At 41.3% G+C, this 23084-nt stretch overlaps 1 protein-coding gene across 5 annotated transcripts in view; it reads left to right on the forward strand.

Moving 5' to 3' along the window:
• Positions 1-23084, forward strand: part of MBNL2 (muscleblind like splicing regulator 2) — a 160761-nt gene that overhangs the window by 95981 nt on the left and 41696 nt on the right. For all 5 annotated transcript variants that reach the window (XM_012805038.2, XM_023513117.1, XM_023513119.1 and 2 more), the window contains exons 3-5: positions 9285-9449; positions 17182-17382; positions 20101-20364. In XM_012805038.2, the coding sequence (XP_012660492.1) occupies positions 9285-9449; positions 17182-17382; positions 20101-20364 (630 nt within the window). The remainder of the gene's footprint in view (positions 1-9284; positions 9450-17181; positions 17383-20100; positions 20365-23084) is intronic.

The raw sequence follows: 23084 nt of genomic DNA on the forward strand, positions 1-23084 counted from the left end.
TCTGTGAAAACCTTTAAAAGCCTTTGGGAATTTAACCCCCATAGAGTGGTTGTGAATTACCCTGGCTTGTTTTAATCCTGCAAATGGCCAACTCTTATTCCTCCCACGCCCAACTAGATAATATGATAAAGATCTTATTTTAGATGTTAAATGTCCCTTCCCTGGGGTCATTCCTGACATTTAAACTAGGGACATCTCTCCATCTTCCTTGCCCATTTAATGTCACAGGACTTGGCACCTAGAAGGGTTTCAACATATATTTGTTGAAAGAGAGAAGAAAAATCATTTGTTGACACCCACCAAGTGTGAGTGGTCCCTGGTCCCATCAGCTTCAAAGAGAAGAACAGGATGGAAGCAGAAAGGCCTGCCCTCCCCTGCAGGAAGAATCCTAAGGCCTTGATACTAATATTTCATGGCCCTTTATTTCACCCAAGCGCTGCTCATGGTTATGAACGTGTTATCAGAAAATCCAGACACTATGAAGTAAAACAGCCACCAGACTGGCTTTGTGTTAGGCTGATATATTATCATAGTCCACACTAGCCAATATACCTCCGTGACTCAGAAGACATTTATATTCTATTTAAATAAAATAATTTTCAAATGAAGCATCTGGTGCCTGGAAGTTTGTTTCCTTGAATCTCCAGAGAACGAGGGGCTATTTTTGGTCTCTCTGATTTCTCTTAACTGGCATACTTTCAGTTACCATATAAGATCAAGAAGATGAACAATGCCTCCCAGTACAGACAGGGGTTAGCCCCTTCCTCAAACCGACAAACAGTTCCCGTCAGTCAGTCACAAGACAGGAGTAACATGAGAAACTGAAACTGCTCAGGCAACCAAAATCCAATTTTTTTTAAAAAGGCCTAAACATTTTTTGAAATGGAAAACTTCAAGCAATTGACCTACTTTGGCTTTCCTCCTCATTTGTTAATGTACATACTTTGTTTATTCAAAATAGTCACAAAATTAATGTCAGGGGCCTATACCAATAGTGCTTCAAGGACTGGGGACAGTGGCATGGCAGAATAATGCACAAGTCACCTATTTTAAAAGCACCTACACTGGCCTGAAGGTTTTCCCAGCCCTCTGTGGTAATAAGGTCCCCTAAATGCAGATCCAGAAATGGTAACACTCAGATGCATTTGCAACTCCCTAAAAGAAAAGTAAAAGCACCAGCCTCGGAAGAGACTTCTGGGCAGCATCCCAGCATCCAGGTGAGGTGGAAAAGGATCCATCAGACCTATGTGTATCGTTTTCAGGGAAGAAAATACAAACTGACTTGGGCCACCCACCTAGCTACTTAACTTAATTCCCGCTTTTCCTTATCCTCCCCCCAAATCATAGCTGTGGGATTGATGGTGCTGGGTGCTATTGGAGGTGGTGGTACCTGCCAGTCAGCATTTGTGATTTCCCCTCATTTACCCACCAGCTTTCATTGCCAAATATTCCATCTATCTCCCTACACATCTCTTCCATACCAGTGTTTTTCAACCTTTTTTCATCTCATGGCACACTTGGACCTATAGTTAAACTTCCATGGCCTACTTAAAGTATGTCGATCCAAAAAAAGAGTAAATAAAAGAATATCCTTACTGTGCTTTGAACTTCTTTCAAAAATAATTTAATGAATGATCTTTTAAAATTTTTGCGGCACACCTACGATCCTCTCACGGAACACCAGTTGAAAATCACCACTGCATACTGCCATGGAGGCAGTACAGCAAAAGGAACACACCCCAGGAGGGAGAAGACTGTAAATAATATGCTGTTTACCAAAAACATCATTAGATATCTGGACTATAAGTGATAAATGGTAATATAAATTGAACCAAATAATAAACAGAAAGAGCCTATTAGAGATTCATGAATAGTATCTTTGATGTGAGCAATTGTTCATTTTGATGGAAGTTCTGATAATCGTTTGTTTACTATGATTCCCTGAATCTACAGTTCCCTTCTAATTCTGATGCCCGTACGCAGTACTTTATTTACTATGTTATGGAGTTGGAACTAATAATGTGAGGCGCTCATGTGACTCAATTAGTTTATTTAAATTCAGAAGAAGCCTAAAAGCCTAATCTGTCACTTGCCTTAGAGTAGTGCTATTTTGGTCCCATAGTTGATGTTATAAATTAAGCCCTAATGTAAATAACCATTTTATTTCTCTACACTTTCACTTGCCCAGATCCTTCTGGAACATGTTGGAGGAGGAAGAGGAAGGTCAGGCCAAATGTTAAACTCAGCTTTGGCCTCCCTGACTCAGACCCATAAACTCCATGGACCAATAAAAATCACTTACTCAAATCACAGTCTTTATCTTCCCCCAATTTCCGAAGCCTTCCGAGGTTTTGAAACTGGAGGGAAGATGAGGCGGGGAAAATTTGATATGCCCAGCTACTTTAGTCACTTAGAAAACAGATGCTAAACAACTTAGGCAGCTCAAAGAGCAAAACAGTGATCTGTTTGATCGAATTTTTTACTTCCACGCTGTGTGCTCTGCGGGCACTTAATAAATCCTCCTAGACTTCATCGATTCGGACTTAATTTTCCACTTGTGCTGAATCTCCTCGTGCTTCCTCACGTAGACATCTCATAACTCTCAGAACATCTCTGCACCATTACCAGCATCCATCCCTGGTGTCCCTTTTTACAGTAACTGTTGTTTTATGTGGCTTTCCCCTTTACTAGATTAGGAACATTCAAGGGGAAAATAGATGTGGGAGAAACATGGGTAGCAATGTACACGGTTTTTGCAGGCACCTTCTGCTGTCTCTCCGGCTCTAACAACCCTCAGAGGAAGTTGAGCTGTGGGAAGAAGATCAGCACCATTTGACAGATGAGAAAACCGAGGCACAGACTGTTATCAATCATTTGTAGAAGTTCATAGAATCATTTTGGGATGAAACCACAGCCAGAATTCTGGGATTTTCCAACTGTAATACACAGCTGCTTTGCACTCTCAATGAGTCATGCCATGTTGATCAGCACTGGCAAGTTCAAGCAGGGAAGATATCAGAGAAAAACAGATCTGGAGCTCTGTGAACAGATAAATGACTGGAGTTGGCATGAAGAACAACAATAACAAAGGGTTAAAGAGTATGGAGGACAGGCCGGATAGAAGGACAGTGATAGGGAAACTGTGCAGGTTCCAAGGAAGTTATTTAAAGTGCCAATAGTAATAGTAATAATCATGACAGTGACGATGGTAAAGCTTAGAGAGTGCTCACTCTGTGCCAGGAACTATCCAAACACTTTGTATGCATTAACTCTCAGTCCCCATCACAAGTCTATGAGATGGGAACTATTCCATTTTACAGCTGTGGCAACTGGCCACTGCAAGGTCCTTGCCCTGGGTCCTATGGCAAGAACAGGGAAGCTGAATTTTAAGTCCAAGTAGTCCAGTTCTGAGATTGTTCCTTCATTCATTAGTTTGAAGTGCTTCTCCAGAAGTAGCTCCAAGACAGGACAGGCTTCAGGAATATAACCCCAGAGCAAGACCATTTGTCTGGACCACAGGGTTTCACTAAGCTGGTCTTAGATGTGTGGAATGCCAGAAATCTGGGAGGCTCTTCCATGACTTCTCATGGTCAGCTTTGGGGTTCAGGGCAGGTCTCAGAGTGTCCCTGAAGATTGATTTTGGAGCACGTTCCATCTGCCCTTGATCATAGAGTCAGTGCCGGCTGCTCCACAGCCTGGCCTGCTTCCTTGAAAACATGATCATGTGCTGAAAGCAGCCAGTGGCCGAGACAGCAGGGAAAGAGCCCAAATCCAGAAGATGAGGCTGTGAGTTCAGCTCCCAACTGAAATTATTTTCCCCCCAAGGTTTTATTTATTCAACACATCAACAACTGGGCTCACACAAAATCACAATTCAAATTACACATAAGTAATACATACAGCAGGGGCCTATTTAACTGTTTGAATTGTAGATCATATAAAATCCCTTGCTTTTCCCAAGGAAAACTAATGGGATATTGTTGTCTGATAGCTATTCCTATGGGCCAAAACTCCTATTGTTAATGGGAGATTATTTAACAATCTTCCAATTAATCTGTTTTCTTTTTTGCTTCCATATTTTACTTGACTCTTTCAATTAGGAGTATGCTAGGGAAAAAATTCTAAAAATTACTTGTTTTAAAATAAGCAATTAGAAAATCTCATTTCTCAATTATGCATCTCTTTCTCACACCAACCTGATTCTGAAGTCTTTTCTTAGCCAAAACTGCATTTATTCTATCCCACACCATGTAATTTAATGACCGTGCAATTCTAATAGCTCTGATCTGTTGTTCGGCCAAGTACATATTACAGTCATTTAGCATCTTTCTTTATCCAGTTGAGAATCGACACAAGTACTCTGAATTAGAATCTTCCACGGTCACTTATTTTAATGAACTTAATTCAGCTTCAAATTCTAACTTGATTCTAACCATCACCCCTAATCTAAATATTCCTGGGGCAGAGATGATTCTTGGAGGTAGAACAAACTGCACAAATCCCATGGAGACTCCATCAGACCTCTGTTATTGTTTCAGACAAGTGATCTCCAACCAATAGAAACTATGGTAAAATTAGAAATACATGTAAAATCAAGTAAGCAGGGCAAGATTTAAACATGGCACTGACAATACATCAGACCCTGTTATTCTCCTGCTTACAAACTTTCAAGTCCATACCCCTTTCTCTGGGCTCTGAAAGTTCTCATTGACTGGTCTCTGCCTACTACTTCTTGCCTCCTCCCATATCACTCCTACTTACACCCCGTTCTGTGCTGTAGCCTTAAAAAAAACTGCTTGCCAGTTCCCCGATGGGAAATTCTTCTAGCACACTCTCCTCCTCTGAATGTTCTTATCTTTTTAATCCTCCCCAAGTCACACACACACACAACATAACACACGCACACGCTTTGGACACCATTCACTCCCTAGCCAAGTTTCTACTTATGCTTCACTTCTCAGTTTAAATGTCACTTTTTCAGAGATCCTTCCTGACCCACCAATCACTTTTCTGACCCCTACCCTCTACCCTTTCTGGGCCTTCTCCTCTAGAACATGTATCACAATTTGTAATTAGGTCTTGATCTGTGACATGATTTGGGTAACATCTGTTTTCACTGCAAGAAGGGAGATACCGATACCATGTCTTGCTTTTGCTCAACTTTGTTTAACTAGCACTGAGCACAATGCCTAGGACTTAGTAGGATACCGATAAATATTTGTTGAATGAATGAATGACACCTTAGCCTGGAAGAATACAACAACCTGCTAACGTACCTGGCATGTCCTACCTGGGGTAAGCAAATCCCTGAAGGACTTAGTTGACCCATGAGCTAGTCCTTGGTGTAGGCCAATCTCACTGGGTGTGGCTGAGTCTTCTGTCAGGCTCCTCACAGGTGCCAGGCAATGGCACACCCCCACCTCCAGCCTGCAGAAGCTACACCTGTCTCTATCACTGGACACTAGGCTCTTATCTCTCCAGAAACAGTGTTTTCTGAAAAGCTAAAAGGAAGAAAGAGTTAAAACAAAACAAACAAAAAACACAGCAAAAAAACAAATCTCAGAAGCCACAAGGAAGATTTTTCCAGGACATTTTTGTCTTTATTTCTTGGACTAAAATCAGGAGATACTATTTTTGACACCTCTGTTTTGTTTCACAGTGATGTACAAAGATGCTTTAGACTTCTGCAAGCTGCCCTCTCCCACTCCTTTGTGACAAGTTGCTTTGATAATCAACAGTTTCTGTACAATGATGCATATCCTGGCAATCTCATGCCTTAACAAAAACTTCTTTGAAAATTGTTGACTGTATCAGGTAGCTTGTTATATTTTGACAAGAGCTTTTCCATTAGGATTGTAGAATCCTGTAGGATCCTTTATTAAAAATCTACTACCTAGAGTCTCTTAGGGTTTGAATTAGTATTCTTGAGACATCCACAGCACAACATTCTTCAACATAGTCATACTAGATTGAGCTGGGACTCAGGGCTGTCTCCTTAACTATGGACACTTGCACAAATACCCTGTAGTATGGAAAATAATTTAAAACATAAAATGCCTGAATAAGTACAACTAAGTAGCTTTTCTGTTTTAATGTGAAAGTTTATTCTAAGGAAGAACTGAAGAGTCAATCAAAATACTACGAAATTGGTGATCTGGAAACAAAATATCACATAGAAATATTTTTCTTTCTTTGATAATAAACAACATTTACTCAGTGCTTACTATGTGCCAGGCATTTTTCTAAGCCTTATGCTTGTGTTAACTCATTTAATCACACAACATCCCTAAGAGGAAAACACAATAATTATTTTCATCATACAGATGAATAAAAGATTCAGGTAGTTACTCAGAGCCATGTGGCTAGGAAAGACAGAGCCATGTTATGAGCCAAGAACTGTGAGCTTAACTACACCCCCGTTCCCCCGATGTATAAGTCCAGGCAAATATGTGTTTTTCATTCCCCAAATCTCAAATATAGTGTGTTATATTAAAATTTTCATTATGTATTTTTTTATGTAATGAAAGATAATGCTAGATTTTTATCCTTCCTGGATTTAACTATTGTGAACAAATAGGTCGGCATAGCGATGTAATTGAGTCAGGTAGACCAGGATTTAAAATCTAGTTCTACCACTTACCAGTAATATGACCCTGGGAATGTTCCTTAATCTTCTGAGCCCATCTGCTATTTTGTTTTTTGTTCTTTTATTTTTTTTTTTTTAGATAAGGTCTCATTCTGTCGCCCAGGGTAGAGGGCAGTGTTCTGATCATAGCTTATTGCAGCCTCAAACTCCTGTGCTCATGCAGTCCTCCTGCCTTGGCCTCCCAACATGCTCCTGCCTCAAGTAGGAGCCATGGCACCCAGCCTGCCAGCTGCTGTTTTGTAAAGTTGGGATCATTACTGATATCGTAAGGAGAAAACCGCACCCAAATTGCCTATGTCACTGATCAATAATACTCCTTACTACAAGTAAGGACGCTAGGAAATGACACTAATTTTCATGAAAAAGAACATTCCATCAATAAATTACTAATTTGACATTGTAAACCATTCTCTATTAGCCAAAAGTAGTTTATACAGTTCCCTAAGAGTCAAGGGATAGCAGCATTTGTAAGAAAATTGTACTTCTCCCGCCAAATCAAAATTTGTATGTGCAGTTACAAAGCTACATAAAAAGACTAACGATCAAATTGACAATTATACAAGCAAACACAGTTTAATACCCATATGGTAGAAAGGTGGACATTTCACTAATTCTACTCTGTTTTTTCCTGCTTTCCTCAATCTCGCCACTGGACCCATCTGTATGTTTGTGTATATAGCCCCATAAGTGTACCTTGTGGATGTGAGATTTTCTGAGTGTCAGCAAAAAGTACACTGTTTGTGGCTAAAGACAGTGTGAGTTGAGGTTGTTAGAGAGAAGCCTGACATGGTTTCTCCTCTACACAAGAAATGCATTCTGCCTCGTCCTCCCACAACCCAGCTGATGGCTATAGGTATGTCTTGTTCCCTGTGACCACTTCCCATCATAGATGGTCAGAGTGTATTTGGTCACCAGACAGAATGGCAGGCATTCCAGAGACCTGCTTTGTAGGTGCAGGCTCTATTCAAATTTTCTCTTGCCTATTTGATCTTAACAAATGAAAAGATGGAGGCAAGTGTCAAGGGAGGGGAGAAAGGGAAGTAGGATAAGAGATGCTTGAAGCAAGTCCATGAACATGGGCTGGAGGGACTGGAAAGTCACGAAGCAATGAGTAAAGTCAGAAGTGAAAGTAAAAAAGATCAGATTTGCAGAGAGAAGCAGATAGAGAGAGATTCCAAGACTGCTTTGATTTAGATGAGTCCCAGTGGCAGTTCCAATTTACCTGTATCTTTCTGCTAGACCTTCCGATACTTGCCCTGAGATGTCTGTTCGTACATGTGTATACAGGAGGCTGAATGAAACATCCACAGTGTGAACTTGAGACTAAGGAGACACACTGACATTGCCCCTTGTTATAGACCATTATTAGCAGAAAGTGAGGGCTTATTCCTTTTGATGTCCTTGGCACCTACCTGGTTACCCTCCCTGAGAGGGGGATCAACCACTAAAGCTGCTCACAGCAGAACCTCAGGACAACATCAGGCGATCATCACAGGCCGTCAAGACTGAGAAAAGGTCTTATGTCTGCCCTGCTCCACGGCGGTGGGGGAAGATTCAAACTCCAGAGAGGGAGCCTGAGCTGCCAAAAGTACAGCTGAAATTAGTGGGAAGCAGAGTGAGAACTGCAGATGTTTAGAATTAGGAAGACTATAAACAAATTCATTTCTCCAGATCCACCAAGCTTGCTTTTTAAAATTATTTTTGTATCTGGTAAACAAATCCATATTCTCTTTTCTTGGTTGCAAATAGACTAATTCTTTGGGGAATGATAATACTCAAACTGGTTAACACAGTTTGCTATTCTTTCTCCAGAAATTATATAATTCACACATCAACATAATTCTCTTTACTTGGGGATTAAGTGTTAACATAAACACTGCCATAGGCAATTACTCTTCAAGACTGATTTTATGCACATCCTGTTACCTAATTTTTTGTTTGTTTTGCCAGCTTTAGCATCTGAATGTTACTTTAGCCATGAACACTCTTCACTAACTACAGCACACAGTGACATCAAATTGGGTACTCCTGCCATGGAGCTACAGCTTTTGTGTTATAAAGTACCCAGTTGCAGATGAGGATCTAAGTTCAGGCCTGAGAATTTCACCTGTGCATATATTACCAAGAAATGTCCACCCCAAGATAATTATTGCCTCTTCCTCAATAAGTTGAAATAAAAGATGTCTTCAGCTCATCTGGAACACACATTTAAAATTCTTATTACTAACTCCACTACACAGATTTGTCACGTAATTATTCATACTTGGATAACACTCATACTTGCACAAACTCGTGTGTAGCAAGTTCGAAGTCTCCTTTTGATAGGTCACAATAGATATGCCCCTCTGATTACTTTCCACACATCACAGAAAGACCTTTTCCCTTACACTCAGCAACCACAAATATATTAAAAAAGAAAAGAAAGGAAAGGAAATTAAAAAAAAAAAATCAAACCAGGAAGCTCCATAGTCTCAAGTCACCTTAATAATCAAGTAAGGTTTGATCACTTCGCCCAAGAGTGCCTGCACACACGTAAGATCCCTGCCTTTGTTCATCTATAAGCAGCAATTGTGAAATGGTTGATGTTGAGATGCAAGCTATTTACTACAGTCCTAAAACCAAAACATTCATTTTACAGGGCCGTTGTTCAAGAGAGAACTGCAAGTATCTTCACCCGCCGACACACTTAAAAACTCAACTAGAAATTAATGGGAGAAACAATTTGATCCAGCAAAAAACTGCAGCAGCGATGCTTGCCCAGCAGATGCAATTTATGTTTCCAGGAACACCGCTTCATCCAGTGGTGAGTACATCTTACCTAAGGAGGGGCTGGATGGTTGAAGTATTGGTTTGGGCCCAGCCACACTGAGCCAAGGATAGCCTTCCTCCACTTCGTCACTTTGGTTACAATTAAAGCAGCTAGCTTTGGAGCTCAATAGATGCTGGAAAATAGGTTTGGTGATTTTTCTTTTTTCTAATTTTTAACAAAAACATATTTGCGGAAACAGGAGGCAGAGACAATTTCTGAACAATATTTGGAGAATCTGTGTCATTCCAGCTCTCTCTCCTTATTAATCAACCTCTATATCTGAACCATCTTAGAATGGAGATAGTTCTTCATTTTCATTTAGAGTATCCATTGATAATCTATATATTAAAGAGAGGTTGTGATGCCTAAAATATTTTTAGCAATGTGGAAAATAGATTATTTGGTTCCATGGCACCATTTTAGGGATGAGGAAGGTAAGAAACCAGAGAATTTTGATGATTTCCCCAGTGGTGAGACTAATAAATTGTGCAGCTGGGACTTCACTCCGACATGCTGGCAAGAGCCTGGCAACAGCCCCCCCGCACCCCCCCAAAGTAAGGCAAAGGCAGCACCACAGACAGAAGTTGTCTTTCAGAGGCCTGCAAAGGTGTAGCAGTTGTGACAAGGACCACAAGGCCAAATGCCCGAGGGAGTGTATGCTATATCTGCATAGACATCACATGTGTTTCTTCCTTGATTTCACTGTGTTTGAAAGTACTTCCTTAAAGATCTGGAAACTGTTTTTGGAATGACACCCTGGGGGAAAGGAATGCATTTGACTTTCGCAGGTTTCATTTACATTTTTGAATTATTTGTCAGAAATAAGCTAATGGTTATTTTTAAAAAAAGTAAAAGTGAGTGAAATTTGCTTTTTTCCAAAAAAAAAAAAAAAAGTACATGCATAAAAGACAATTGTTTAAAGCTCAGTCTTTATTGTAGGAAAGTCTCCATGTCTGAAGCTGCTAGGTGCAGGTGAGCTACCTGAGAATTTGGAGTGGGCAGGGGGGCAAGGCTGGCCCAGAAGAAGAGTCAGAACCCTTGCAGATTGTTAGCAATGCTACTTGTCTCCAGATTTCTGCACAAAATAGCCAGGAACCAGCTTTGCTCAGCGTAAAAAATAATGCCAGATGCAGAGGGCTCCAAGATAAATAAGATACAGACGCATGAAAATGACAGAGTAAGATTCAGGCCCAGGAAATGAGCCTGGGTGAGGAAAGGCTGCCTGGAGGAGGTCTCAAATAAGGGTATTGTGAAGGATGAGTAAGAACTTGCCTAGATGTAAGGCCTGAGCACAGAATGCTGAACACACTTCAGACCAAAAATAGGCATTTAAATGGTTCTATTTAAAACTACACACATGTATAATTTATGGTTCTCTCTATTGATGCATGCATATAAATGATTTTATTAAATTACCTAAATGCTAAAATAATTCAGTTATACATATAAACAATGTTTCTGGCAATCAATTTAGAACCAGCAATGTCAACAAAGGAATACTGCGTGTGTGTCACACTCATTCGACTCATATACATCCTATTTATTTAAAGCTCTCTGGATATTTTTCCCACTCCCTCCTTCCTCTATCCACCTCTCAACCCATTCCACTGAAATCTCTCCTCAGTGGAAGAGATTTACCAAACTGATGGTCACATTTTGCCTTCATGGCTGGTATCCTCTGAATCTTTGTGTCCTCTGCAAAATTCATATGTGGAAGTCCCCCGCTCCAAAGTGATGATATTAGGGCATAGGGCCCATGGGAAGTGACTAGGTCATGAAGATAGAGCTGTCATAAATGGGATTAGTGTCCTTAGGAGAAGAATATGAAGGAGACCCCTGACCTTCCTGCCGTATGTGGGAGAAACAGTGAGAAGGTGCTATCTATGAACCAGGAAGCTGGTCCTCACCAGACGTCAAATCTGCCAGCACCTTGATCTTGGACACAAAGATCTTGTGATCTTTTTCACAAGAACTGTGAAAAATAAATTTTTGTCATTTATAAGCTGCCCAGCTCATGGTGTTTTGTTATACAGCCAGAATGGACTACGATGATTTATTTGACCCTTGGCTATACTCAACACATATAACCAATCTCTCCTCTGTTAAATTCTCCTTTCCCTCTGACCGCTCTTCCTCCTGTCTCCTTCACCCGGTATATTCCTCTGCTCTGTGTCAAGGTTCCCAGAGGTGGGTGTTTCTTTCCATCTACCCTCTCCTTTGTGGTCTCATCCACTCTTGTGGCTGGAGATCATCTGCCGGCCATGAATCCCCAGATGTATGTTTCCAGCCCAAACTTCTCCTTCAAGACTTAGGCTCATATATCCAACTTTCTTCTGGACTCACCCTTAAATCTCCCACGGGACGTGGACATGTTCAAAATCAAATTCTTACTCCTCTGCATTCCTGTTTCAGTAAACGGTACCATCAACTGACAATCTCAAACTGAACTCCAGGGGATTCTTTGCTGCATTTCTCTGACATCAGGTCATCAACAAGTCCTATTGTGTCTGCCATCAAACCCATCAACTAACTTCTCCACCTCTCAGCACCCTCTCGGAGCCGCCATCAACCATTTTTCAAAATATAAACCACGTAAACATTTTCTTCTTCTCCCTCAATTTCTCCTCTCAAGGTACTCCAACCAGAGGAATCTTTTACAAACAGAAATAGGAGCATATCGCTCCCTTAGTTAAAGCCCTTCATTACTTTTCCTGTTCCACTGGAAATAAAGCCTAAATTTGACCTTGACATGATCTCTAATGGCTTCTGAGATCTGGTCTCTCTGAGCTCACCAGCTCACCTGAGCTACTCTTCCTGCCTGTGCAGAAACCAAAGCAGAGCTTGAGCTCTGTGTACACAGAGCTGGTGTGTGCCTCCTGGCCTTTGCCCTTGCTGACACGTCCTCATGCTTGACACAGGTTAACTTCCATTCTTCACAGGGCCCCAGATCGGTCCTGCAACCCATCTCTAATTTCCACATCCTTATCAATGATACCACCTCCTCCTCTGCTTATCCACACCAACGAACTGTAATTCTGTTTGTTTTATTCTTTCCCATTAGGCTTTCAGTTCTATAAACATACACACTGTGTTCTGGCATCATGTCTGTACCAATAAATATTTATTAAATGATTGAAAATGCCAAGCATTCTTTCCTCTTTCAACTCTTCTGTCTCACATTCTCTGTGTTTGAAAAGCCTTCCCCAGCGCACTCCTCCTAGTAGTTTCTCTCTCCCAGTTCCTGTTAGGATAGAGCTGGAATTCTTCTCTCACTTCCTTCCCAGAACATACACAGCCTTCACTTGTCCCTGCAAAATAAAGAAGCCGGATGGATGGCTGTGAATGTGTGGAAGTATGAGGGTGTTGTGAGTGTATTTGTGTGTGATTGTGTCAGTGTGTGAGTGCCTAGGTTGTGTGTTGTGCTGTGTGTAGTGTGTTGTGAGTGTACTATGTAGTGAATATATGTAAATGTGTGTGTGATCTCTGAACCTGGATGTACTGACATCACATTCTGGGAAGGAAGAGCAGAGAGGGAGGAGCCTGGGGAGGGAAGGATGGAAGGAGGGGTCAGGAAGAGAGTGGATGTCGCCAGACCAGCATTTCAGAAGTGATTTTCCTCAAGACGCCTTCCTGCAAATCTTGTCCTGTGGCCGCTTTCGCTGTGGGTTAGAGCTGCAAGATGAGATGACAGGGACCAAATGGAGGCTGTCTCCGCAGCCTGGCAGCAGCGCTTCTGCGGGAGCCACTGGGCTGATTCTCCCAGGCTGGCGCTGGTGTGCTTCCAGGGAGAGGAGCATGGAAAACGTTGCCCTTCTTTACTCTGAGCCACTGGCTGAGAACTGAATTCAGACACCAGGAGACTCTACCTAGGGAGTTTAACTGAAATCCAGGAGCTGGGAACTTATCCAGCGCATTAGGGCCCCACACAGACAGTGGGGGCGGCCAAGGGACTTGCTCCCGACCAACTTCCCACTAATACCCTGTTTGCTCTAGAGACATACAGGCACCTGGCTTCTGGGTTTTTCTTTCCTCTTTTATCTTAAGAAATTGCCAACAAAATCCAGCGAGCACAGAAGAGCAAAAGAGCCCGGCCTGGGAGCCAGGAATGGGGCGCCGTGCCATGACTCCACCTGGGTGCACTGACCTTGGGCTATCCATTCAGCGTCTCTGCTCTAAATTGTTCTCACCTGTAAGACTGCGATTCTTGCTGCCCCATTTGCTTCCCACGGATTTGAGAAGATTAAAGAAGACAACAAGTGTGAGAATGCTTTGAGAACAGCCAGAAACTTTCCCGGATGTAAAGGATTATTGTCCATAATAGCAATACTGAGTGCACATCTCTGCAAATCTCCGGAACTATGTATTTTCTACTAATCGCCTTCAATGAAAAACACTCTATGTAAAAAAGGGAAAATATCCAATTGAGTCTGGCTTCATAGGGCCCATGAACTTTTAACTTTTGCTTTCACATGATAGAAAATATTTAGTTTCCTTGGCCATATTTTTTTTTTAAAAAGAGTATTGCTATAATTTAATTCCGTTTTATACCCTGTGCTTATTACCTTCCTGTTATAGGATCATTGGATAATTTCAGGGAAAAAAATCCTTTATTAATACTGATTTTTGCAGTACTAATGACAGGTGCTATTTATTGCATTCTGATCATGGGAAGGAGGAGCTAAATAGCCCCTCATTTGGCCCAACTACTTTAAGCTAAGCAGTTTTACCTCCCTTCTTTTTATCACAAAAGAGAAAATTAAAGCTCAGGCAGAGCGGGGCACGGTGGCTCATGCCTGTACTCCCAGCTCTCAGGGAGGCTGAGGCTGGGTGGATAAGTTGAGCTCGCCAGTTGAGACCAGCCTGAGCAAGAGTAAGACTTGTTCCCCCATCTCTAAAAAATAGCCAGGCATTGCGGCAAGGCACCTGTGGCCCCAGCTACTTGGGAGGCTGAGGCAAGAGGATCACTTGAGCCCAAGAGTTTGAGGTTGCTGTGAACTATGATGCCACAGGCCTCTACTGAGGGCAACAGACTGTGTCTCAAAAAACATAAAAATAAATCTCAGAGAAGTAAATTTCCTCCTAAGATAAGAATAAGTTAAGTGGCAGAGCACTATTTGAATTCAGTTCTCTCTGAGTTGAAAATCTGTGGTTTTACTTTTAAATACTACTATTTCTCCATGAACTATGTGGCAGCATCATTCATAAAACTCATATTGGAGCATTCATTTTAGATTATTAAAATCAGGTGACAAGTAACTTACATTTCAGAAAGGCAAATTTATTTATGTATTTATTTTTTTTTTTTTTTGGAGACGGAGTCTTATTCTGTCACTCTCAGTAGAGTACAGTGGCATCATAGTTCTCACAGCAACATCAAACTCTTGGGCTCAAGTGATTCTCTTGCCTCATTGTCCCACGTAGCTGGGACTACAGGCACACACCCCAACCCAGCCAGTTTTTCTATTTTTAGTAGAGATGGGATCTCACTCTTGTTCAGGCTAGTCTCGAACTCCTGAGCTCAAGCAATCCATCTACCTTGGCCTCTCAGAGTGCTAGGATTCTAGGCATGGGCCACCACACCCAGCCTGAAGAGAAAATTTGGTTAACTGGAATAGATTTGTCGATATCCAAAGAGGTTTTGGAAGTGCGTTTTGACATTCTCACATCCTATGGACAGTGAAAGCACAGGCTGTGTGTGCTACCACACTAACCAGACCTCAGATGACCTGGGGGAAGGGAGGATTGGGAATTTACTTCCAAAGAAAATCAAAATGGAGGTATGAGGGAGGAATGTTTTCTGTAAATGTTTACTTAGATCATTTGTTGGGCAAAATTACACATTTAGTGCAAGTATTTTCACTCCTTATTTCTAATAGTGGTTCCCCAAATTTGGCCACATGTCAGATCACATGGTAAAAAATTTTAGATGCAAATTTCAAGGTCCCTGCTAAACCTATTGAGTCACATTTTACCTCTCTTCTTAAAAGCTGCCCCCCCAGCATTTCCAATTTAGCTCCTCCATTAAATTCCTGATGCGTTGTGATTTATGACCTTTCAGAAATGATCATGTTTTTAAAAATCTTAACATTTACATGGTCCTTAAGCCATTTAAAGCCCTTATTTTTTAAATAATACTAAATTATAAAAGCTACAGTTGCTGAGAACCACAACTTTCTATGACTGTGACTCAAGAGAATGAAACACACATGTAAAATCTTGTAGAAAGTCAAGGAAGAAAAAGTCTTAACTTCCTTCTACATATATATTTCCCATATTGAGACATCATGGTGCAGCTCTCTCCTGAAATGAATTTCATATCGGAGCCACAAGGATCTAGGAGCTCCCCAAGGGCGTACTGACTCAGCAGCTCTTTAAGACCATTACAACGGCCTCTCCCAGACCCCAGCCACTTCAATAAAGACGTCCCACCCTCTCTAAGGACTCCCTGCATAAATTATCAATAATTTACTGTTTTCTGTCATAACCATTTTTAAGAGATATTCTTCTGTTATTGCTGTAAAGAAAAAAATGTGTTTATTAGATCTAGATTGTTATTTTTTCCCATATGTTACTCACCCAGGATCATAAATAGACAATAAGAATGTGACTCACAATGTATACTGAAAGCCCAACACTGGCAACAGCATAGTTCAGCATCAAAAAAGGGCATTAACTAATTCAGATACTGCTAATATCTGAAAACAGGCCAAAAGTTATTTATCATTAAAAATCAAACAAGGCATTCAGGTCCAATTCAATGTCAAATTGATTCTAAGAAAAATGCGTAGCATTTAAAATTTCTTCTAACAGTGGTTCTTGAAAGGTAAAAGGTTTGTTATTCTCTTAAATGTACTCTATTTCCTTTCTGAAAGGTGGAACTATTTATTTACTTTGTAGGTGGAGCTTTGAAAACATAATCATACCATCAACCCACTACCACTTCTCCTTCATCCTTAGAGTAGGAATACAGTGACAGGGAACAATTGTAATAAGGTACCAGATGCCCTTGTCGCTGCTGTGTTGATTTGCTGACCTAGGAAACCAAACCAACCTTTAGTAGTCAGTTGAGAAATGAGTCAATTAAAAAGTTCAAGTTCTTCTATCTGATTTTTCAGGAAGGGAAGTTTGGATCTAGATGTAATTGAATTAGAACACAAAACAGTGGGGTCTATATGGAAACTGCATGTGAATTTTAGGCATTTACATGCTGGTGATGGAATATGAATGGAAACACGCCAGAAAGTCAGACCAAATAAAATCCCAAGTAAGCCCCACTTTTTGAGAATCAGTAAACTTTGTCAAATTCAAAATCAGGCTGTAATCAAGGGTTTTCTTTAGTCTCCTCCCCTTGAGAAACATGTAAAAGAAATCAAAGATCATCAATCAGTATTCATAGGTTTTACTACCTTAGTGTTCTAACACTCAGTTGTTTGGAATGTTACATAGAATAGAAATTAACTATCTTCCTTTGTGGAACCCTTTCATAGGAATAAAAATGTAATCTGTTTGCTGTAGTTAGGTTTCTATCATGTTCTCTTACAGTTTATGTGGTTTTGGGGAAAAGGGATCTATATAGATTTAATTTGTATTACAGTTTCAGCATTGAATTATGCAACTAACACAAAGAGTATATGATGAATACGTTTTGCTCAAATGACACTTGCCAGTGATCTTTAAAAATTTCATTCTAAAGAACTCTTTTTCCTGTGTTGTTTTCCTTTAACAGCCCACTTTTCCTGTAGGTCCCGCAATAGGGACAAATACGGCTATTAGCTTTGCTCCTTACTTAGCACCTGTAACCCCTGGAGTTGGGTTAGTCCCAACGGAAATTCTACCCACCACACCTGTTATTGTTCCTGGAAGCCCACCTGTCACTGTCCCGGGCTCAACTGCAACTCAGAAACTTCTCAGGACTGACAAACTGGAGGTACTTCAATTATATTTATGTTTTGAGATGCATTTGTTGTAAGAGTATAGTTCTGTGTAAGTGATTGTTGGGAGATAGTAATTCAATCCTGCAAAATGACTGTGCCGACCTTCATGCACACACACAGACACAACCCGCAGGTTCCTAATTCTATGGTTTGAAATAAAGCCAAGTATAATGAAAATTGGTTGGCGGGAAAGAAATAACTTTAATACAATCAAAAATCAGCTTGATTGGGATGTATATTTAAGGACAAAATCTTAAACAACCAATAAAATATTGAATCAATCTCTGTGCAGGCCCCAGAGATGGCTTCAGGTTTTGAACGACTCCCACTATGCCAGGCACTAACCCTGGCTAAAGCCTCAAAGGTTCTGGAAACTGACAAGTCAAGAGCCCACCCAACCAGGGAACGCGGGACACTCAGGGGACAGTGGTAGGAGTAAATGGGACTATAACTATTTACCAGCTAGTGTGGTCAGATTTCAGTATTTTAAGATCAAGTATGGCTATTCTGGAGATCAGCCATGATTGTGTTTTTGGTAACCAGGGGAGACTTGGAAACTGGGTAAATTTAGTTATTAACTGAGACCTAAGTTTCAATTAACTTAAGTTCAAGAAAATAAGTCTATATATTTATAAAACATAACCCTTAAGTTATAAATCAAGTCAACCCTCCTGTACCTTGTTGGGTAAAATTTCTCTTTAATCACAGCTAGAGAATTCATCTATTTATCTTACAACTACACCCCTACAATATTTAATAGAGCATATGAGAAGGGTATATAAAGATTCTCATGGATTTTTCAGAGAGTTTCTTTAATTCCATTACTGATGAAAGTTCTTGGGTGACACAAGTATGGTTCAGACATACCCGGTGCCTTATGTTGGACCCTTAGAGTATTCTTTCAATGTGCATTTGTTTACATCTTAACCCAATAAACCTTGAGGACAATAAAATGTTGCTGCTGAATTTTCTGTGAATGTTTTAAAATTCAGAATTTCAAGCTGTAAATGTTTTTAAAAATATACATTTTTTCCACTCAGCTCCAATGTGGAGCCTATGTATCCCCAATTGAAGAGCATGTAAAGTCTCATTGCTGCTGTTTTGAAAAGCCATAGCCCATCCCTGTCAGTACAGAGTAGACCTTTCATGGAACTGGAAAAGTGTTTTGGGCTCCACCTGCTGGACCCACAGAGCCTTTGTGTTCAGTATGTGACTGTTTTAGAAAACAAATTAAATCAGCAGAATTGGGAACAAACAGTCCTTCCCAACAGGGCCAGTAGACAAAGACACATGTAAAAACTATTCACAATGACTTTAGCAGGCGCCTTGCAATTCATTTCAAATCAGGGGTAAAGTCAGCTGTACACAGAGCCCTTTGGGAGGTGCTTGATGGCTTTTCTGCTCCTATGACGCTGTCATGGACGGGAGTCCTTCCATTTATAGAGGAAGGCTTACTCAGAATCTGTGGGAATATCTTAATAATTTTGATTTTGTACATTTTATGAACTAAAGATAGAATGTTGTCTAGTATCCAAAGTCGGAGGAAATAATTAATCTTGTAACTCATGCTGTTTACCCTTCAGCCTTGCCTGGTGACTGGTCAGCAAAACCGTATTTCCCAAGTATATTAGACTTTCACAAGACTTGAATTCCATGTCAGTGACTCTTCATAAACATCACTGATGAGAAGCCAACACTTAACACATATCAACTTTGGAATCGTAGGCTAAGAAGAAAGAAGTTTACAACTCTCATTTTTCCCCTGCTAATGATATATACAAGCAGGGAGGCTTATATAAACACTTTATATGTTATTCATGTTATATCATGTTGTCTATATTCAGGACATAATTAAGAATATTTTTCAAATTCTAAAGAAATCTTTCTTTATAAGCGAAATCTTGATCTACCAGAATTCTCAGAGGATGGACGATTGTAGCTACTAGAGATTTCCGGATAATGTAGGATCACAAAATTAAAATATCAACACTTCCAACCGTGTTCTATTCCCCTCAGTTTATTTTCTCACCTTTGCCTCTTGCCCTATTTCTCTTATTTTTATCTTTACTTTCTTCTCTTCTTTCTGTGCTGTCAGAAATAATACTACAGTGACCTTAAAAATGAAGGTTTTGGTGTCTTAGCTATCGTTCTTCTGATATATGACTACACGTTATCTTTGTAGAGCAGGGAGGGGAGCAGCAGCAGGAGTATTCAGATTCACCCACTCCCCAACCTCCGAGGAAGGAGAAGCAAGTTTGCTATTTCTCCTGATTCTTTTTGGAGTTGCACAGCTAAGACCCGGTAGCTTGTCTCTCCAAGCAAAACAAAAACAAAAAACCCTATCCTGTAGTATCCCCAAAGTTGTTGTCTAGATAGGAGATTTCAAGATAAAGAAATATGGAGATAGATCTGTGTATAAGGATAAATAGAGATAGGTAGATAGAGACAGATGATAGGCTACTCGGGGACAATGAAGGCCTTGTTGATTTTTCTTATTTTAGCTAAACTGCAGTTGGGGGATTATTTTCAAATACAGATTTTCATCCTAGCAAAGGGAGCAAAACAAAACTCAAGGGAATTTGTCAGAGACTCTGGTTACTTGGGTTCTGAATGGCACAAAGCCACCATCCCAAGACAAGGAAGCTTGTTTTCCTTAGTGAGTGGCGGCCAGGCTCCGTGCTGCATCGCGGGCTCTTCTTCCTGTGTCTCAGGTCTGCAGGGAGTTCCAGCGAGGGAACTGCGCCCGGGGAGAGACCGACTGCCGCTTTGCACACCCCGCAGACAGCACCATGGTCGACACAAACGACAACACCGTAACCGTTTGTATGGATTACATAAAGGGGCGTTGCATGAGGGAGAAATGCAAATATTTTCACCCTCCTGCACACTTGCAGGCCAAAATCAAAGCTGCGCAGCACCAAGCCAACCAAGCCGCGGTGGCCGCCCAGGCAGCCGCGGCTGCGGCCACAGTCATGGTAAGTGCGGCGCCCGCCCCTGCACCTGCCGCGGCGCCCTCCGCCCGCCCGGGCCGCTCTCCCCAACGGTGGGGGACCCTGGAAGGCTGCTTTTCCCGCTGCTCTGCTGCCTAAGTTTTGTTGTTGTTTTCCCTTTTTGTTTCATTTCCTTTGGTTTGGTTCTCCCCTTCCTTCCCTTCTTCAGCACAATAAGTAAATCCTTCAGGCGCAGGTCTGCGGAGGCTGCAGTGTTTTCACTTGGGGTCTTCTTAAGAGAAGGCTCAGGGGCGTTGGAATGGACGGGGAGGTGGGCGCCGCAACAGGCCTTCAGACAGTGGCAAAGCAGGGTGGACTCCACCGCAGCCAGTTGCTGAGAGCCGCCTCCTAGAAGCCCCTCAGTAAAGCCACTAAAAGCTGGCTTTTCCCTACTCCCATTTCCCCCCTGTTCTTTTCACAGGGGCAGTTCCCCCGCCGAAATTTTATGTAGGACAGCAATCTCAATGCCAGTAACACATGAAAATGAAACTGCACTGGCTGGCTGGTGCAACACACACACACAACCCTGTGACCAGGCTTGCCTCCCTGAATTGCCTTACTGATTACAGCAATCTTATTAGCATCACCTGGGAGCCTGCTACAGCTCCAGAATATTATGGAGCCTAACTGCTCCTTAGGGACTAAAAGCTTCTCCCTCACCACCATCATCATCATCACCACCACCACCACCACCAGGGGGCCGTTAACCCTCCAGAATCTTGGGCATCAGAATTTGAATTTTAAAACATCTCCAGGTGTTTTGTACACACACTGGCACTTGAGAAGCCCCTGCCCAGACTCTGCTCATCCAACTTGGCTACGTTTTGGAATTACCTACAGGGCCTGACATGAAGGGAGTGGCCTGGGCAATGGTGCTTTTTAGAAGCTCCCAGGTGATTCAAATGCACAGCACAGTCTGAGAACCACTGTGCTAGACTACGTGTATACAAGTTTCTAACTGCAGTGATTTGTTTCAATTGAGCTCTCCAGCTTGTCATAAGTCTATTTTGATATGTGACGGGCACCGTGAATTCATTCACTTCACACATTCAATGAGACCATAGTCAGGCACCTGCTGAGTAGAATAAATAAGGTAAGCAGGGTCCCTTGCCCTCAAGGAGCTTGTGCTTTAGTGAGAGCACTAATGCTTATCAGTGTCACGATCAAAGAGCACGGTGGGGGGGGACAAGGAGGACTCCGGAAGGATAGATGTGACTTCAGAGATAAAAGGTATAGTTTAAAAAGGCATTGTATGGGCAGTCACCACCTCATACCCTGATAACTGATCAAAATGGAAGTGTAGTCTCCATACAAACAACTTCATCATTACTCAGCACTCTTTTCACAAACGCTTGTTTAGCCACAGGCCTGGGATAAGTAATGGGGATACAGAGACAAAGGCGCAGAGCCTGTCCTGGCGTTAATCACCACTTGGGCTGAAATTTATGGCTCTAGAGACCTTTCCCATCTGAACTTATTTCCAAGATTTCCAGGCATCTCAGGCACTGATTCTTCTCTGTTGCACTGTTTTTCTCTCGTAGTCTTTGTCACTTTAGTGTCCTTTCTGCTCATACTTCTCATTCTTTCATCATTGACATAACATTGGTTTTCCTGAGTGTGTCTGTTTCTATGTAGGTAGCAATGTTCACAGCCACATAAGAAGGTTAGCAAAAAAAAAAAAAAAAAACAGAGAAATTCTCCCTTTGGGGTTCTAGTGTAAAAGTAGTTTCCCAACCCACTGTAATTGAGAATTCAGAGAAGGGAAGAGAAGAGAAAAGTAAATTGATAACATAATGCTGATAAAAGGAACTTTATTTAGAGAGTAAATGAGGTCCTTTATGCATTTCTCCGGTGTGGAATCCGTTTTACTATCTACGTAGTTAAAGTCTCATCCTATAAGAAGTAAGAAGTTTCTCATGGCAATTATGTTAGACCAGCCCCAACTTATCCTAATAGGTGTGTTGATTGATGGGCCACTAAGAATGTGCTTTTCCATAAAATTCATATTATAAATCATAACTAGCTATATAGGATATCCTCAGGGCTAGTCAGAACTCTGGGCACAACAGACAAAAACCCAACTGAAGCAGTTTAAATAAAAAAGCTGATCTTTACTGGCTCATGCAGTGCCCTCCAAAGAAGACAGAGACAGAACAGGGTCAGGAATGCTAGGTCCAGGAACTTAAGCACCAGCCACCCTCTCTCTTCCTTCCTTGCCCCTCTTGGAAGGTAAGCACCATTCTCTAAGGGAAGCTTCTCTGAATGATCCAGATCATGGCTTTGGATATCTATAGGGACATGGTCTTACATCTTTTGGCAAGAGACAAAATGTAATATGTCTTCTATACCAGCTGTAATTAGAAAAAAGTCAGGAGTCACTTTGGTGGCTATCTCTGTCGTCAAAGGAATAGGATGCTGGCATGGCCTGGGTTACAGTGGCCATCTCTGGCATTTGGGTATGAAAGGAGGCCCTCAGAATATAAAAACATTAGTCCCTAAAACTCAAATACAAACACACTTTGCAGACACTGCAGGTTGAGTTTCAGATCACCACAATGAAGCTCATATCACGATAAACTATGGTACATGGATTTTTTTCTTTTTCGGTGCATATAAAAGTTATGTTCACACCACACTATAGTCTATTAAGTGTGCAATAGCATTATCTAAAAAACCAACGTAAATACCTTCATTAAAAAATACCC

The sequence above is a fragment of the Otolemur garnettii genome, unplaced genomic scaffold (assembly GCF_000181295.1).
Source record: "Otolemur garnettii isolate 467f Iridium unplaced genomic scaffold, OtoGar3 scaffold00034, whole genome shotgun sequence".
NCBI classification, from domain to species: domain Eukaryota; kingdom Metazoa; phylum Chordata; class Mammalia; order Primates; family Galagidae; genus Otolemur; species Otolemur garnettii.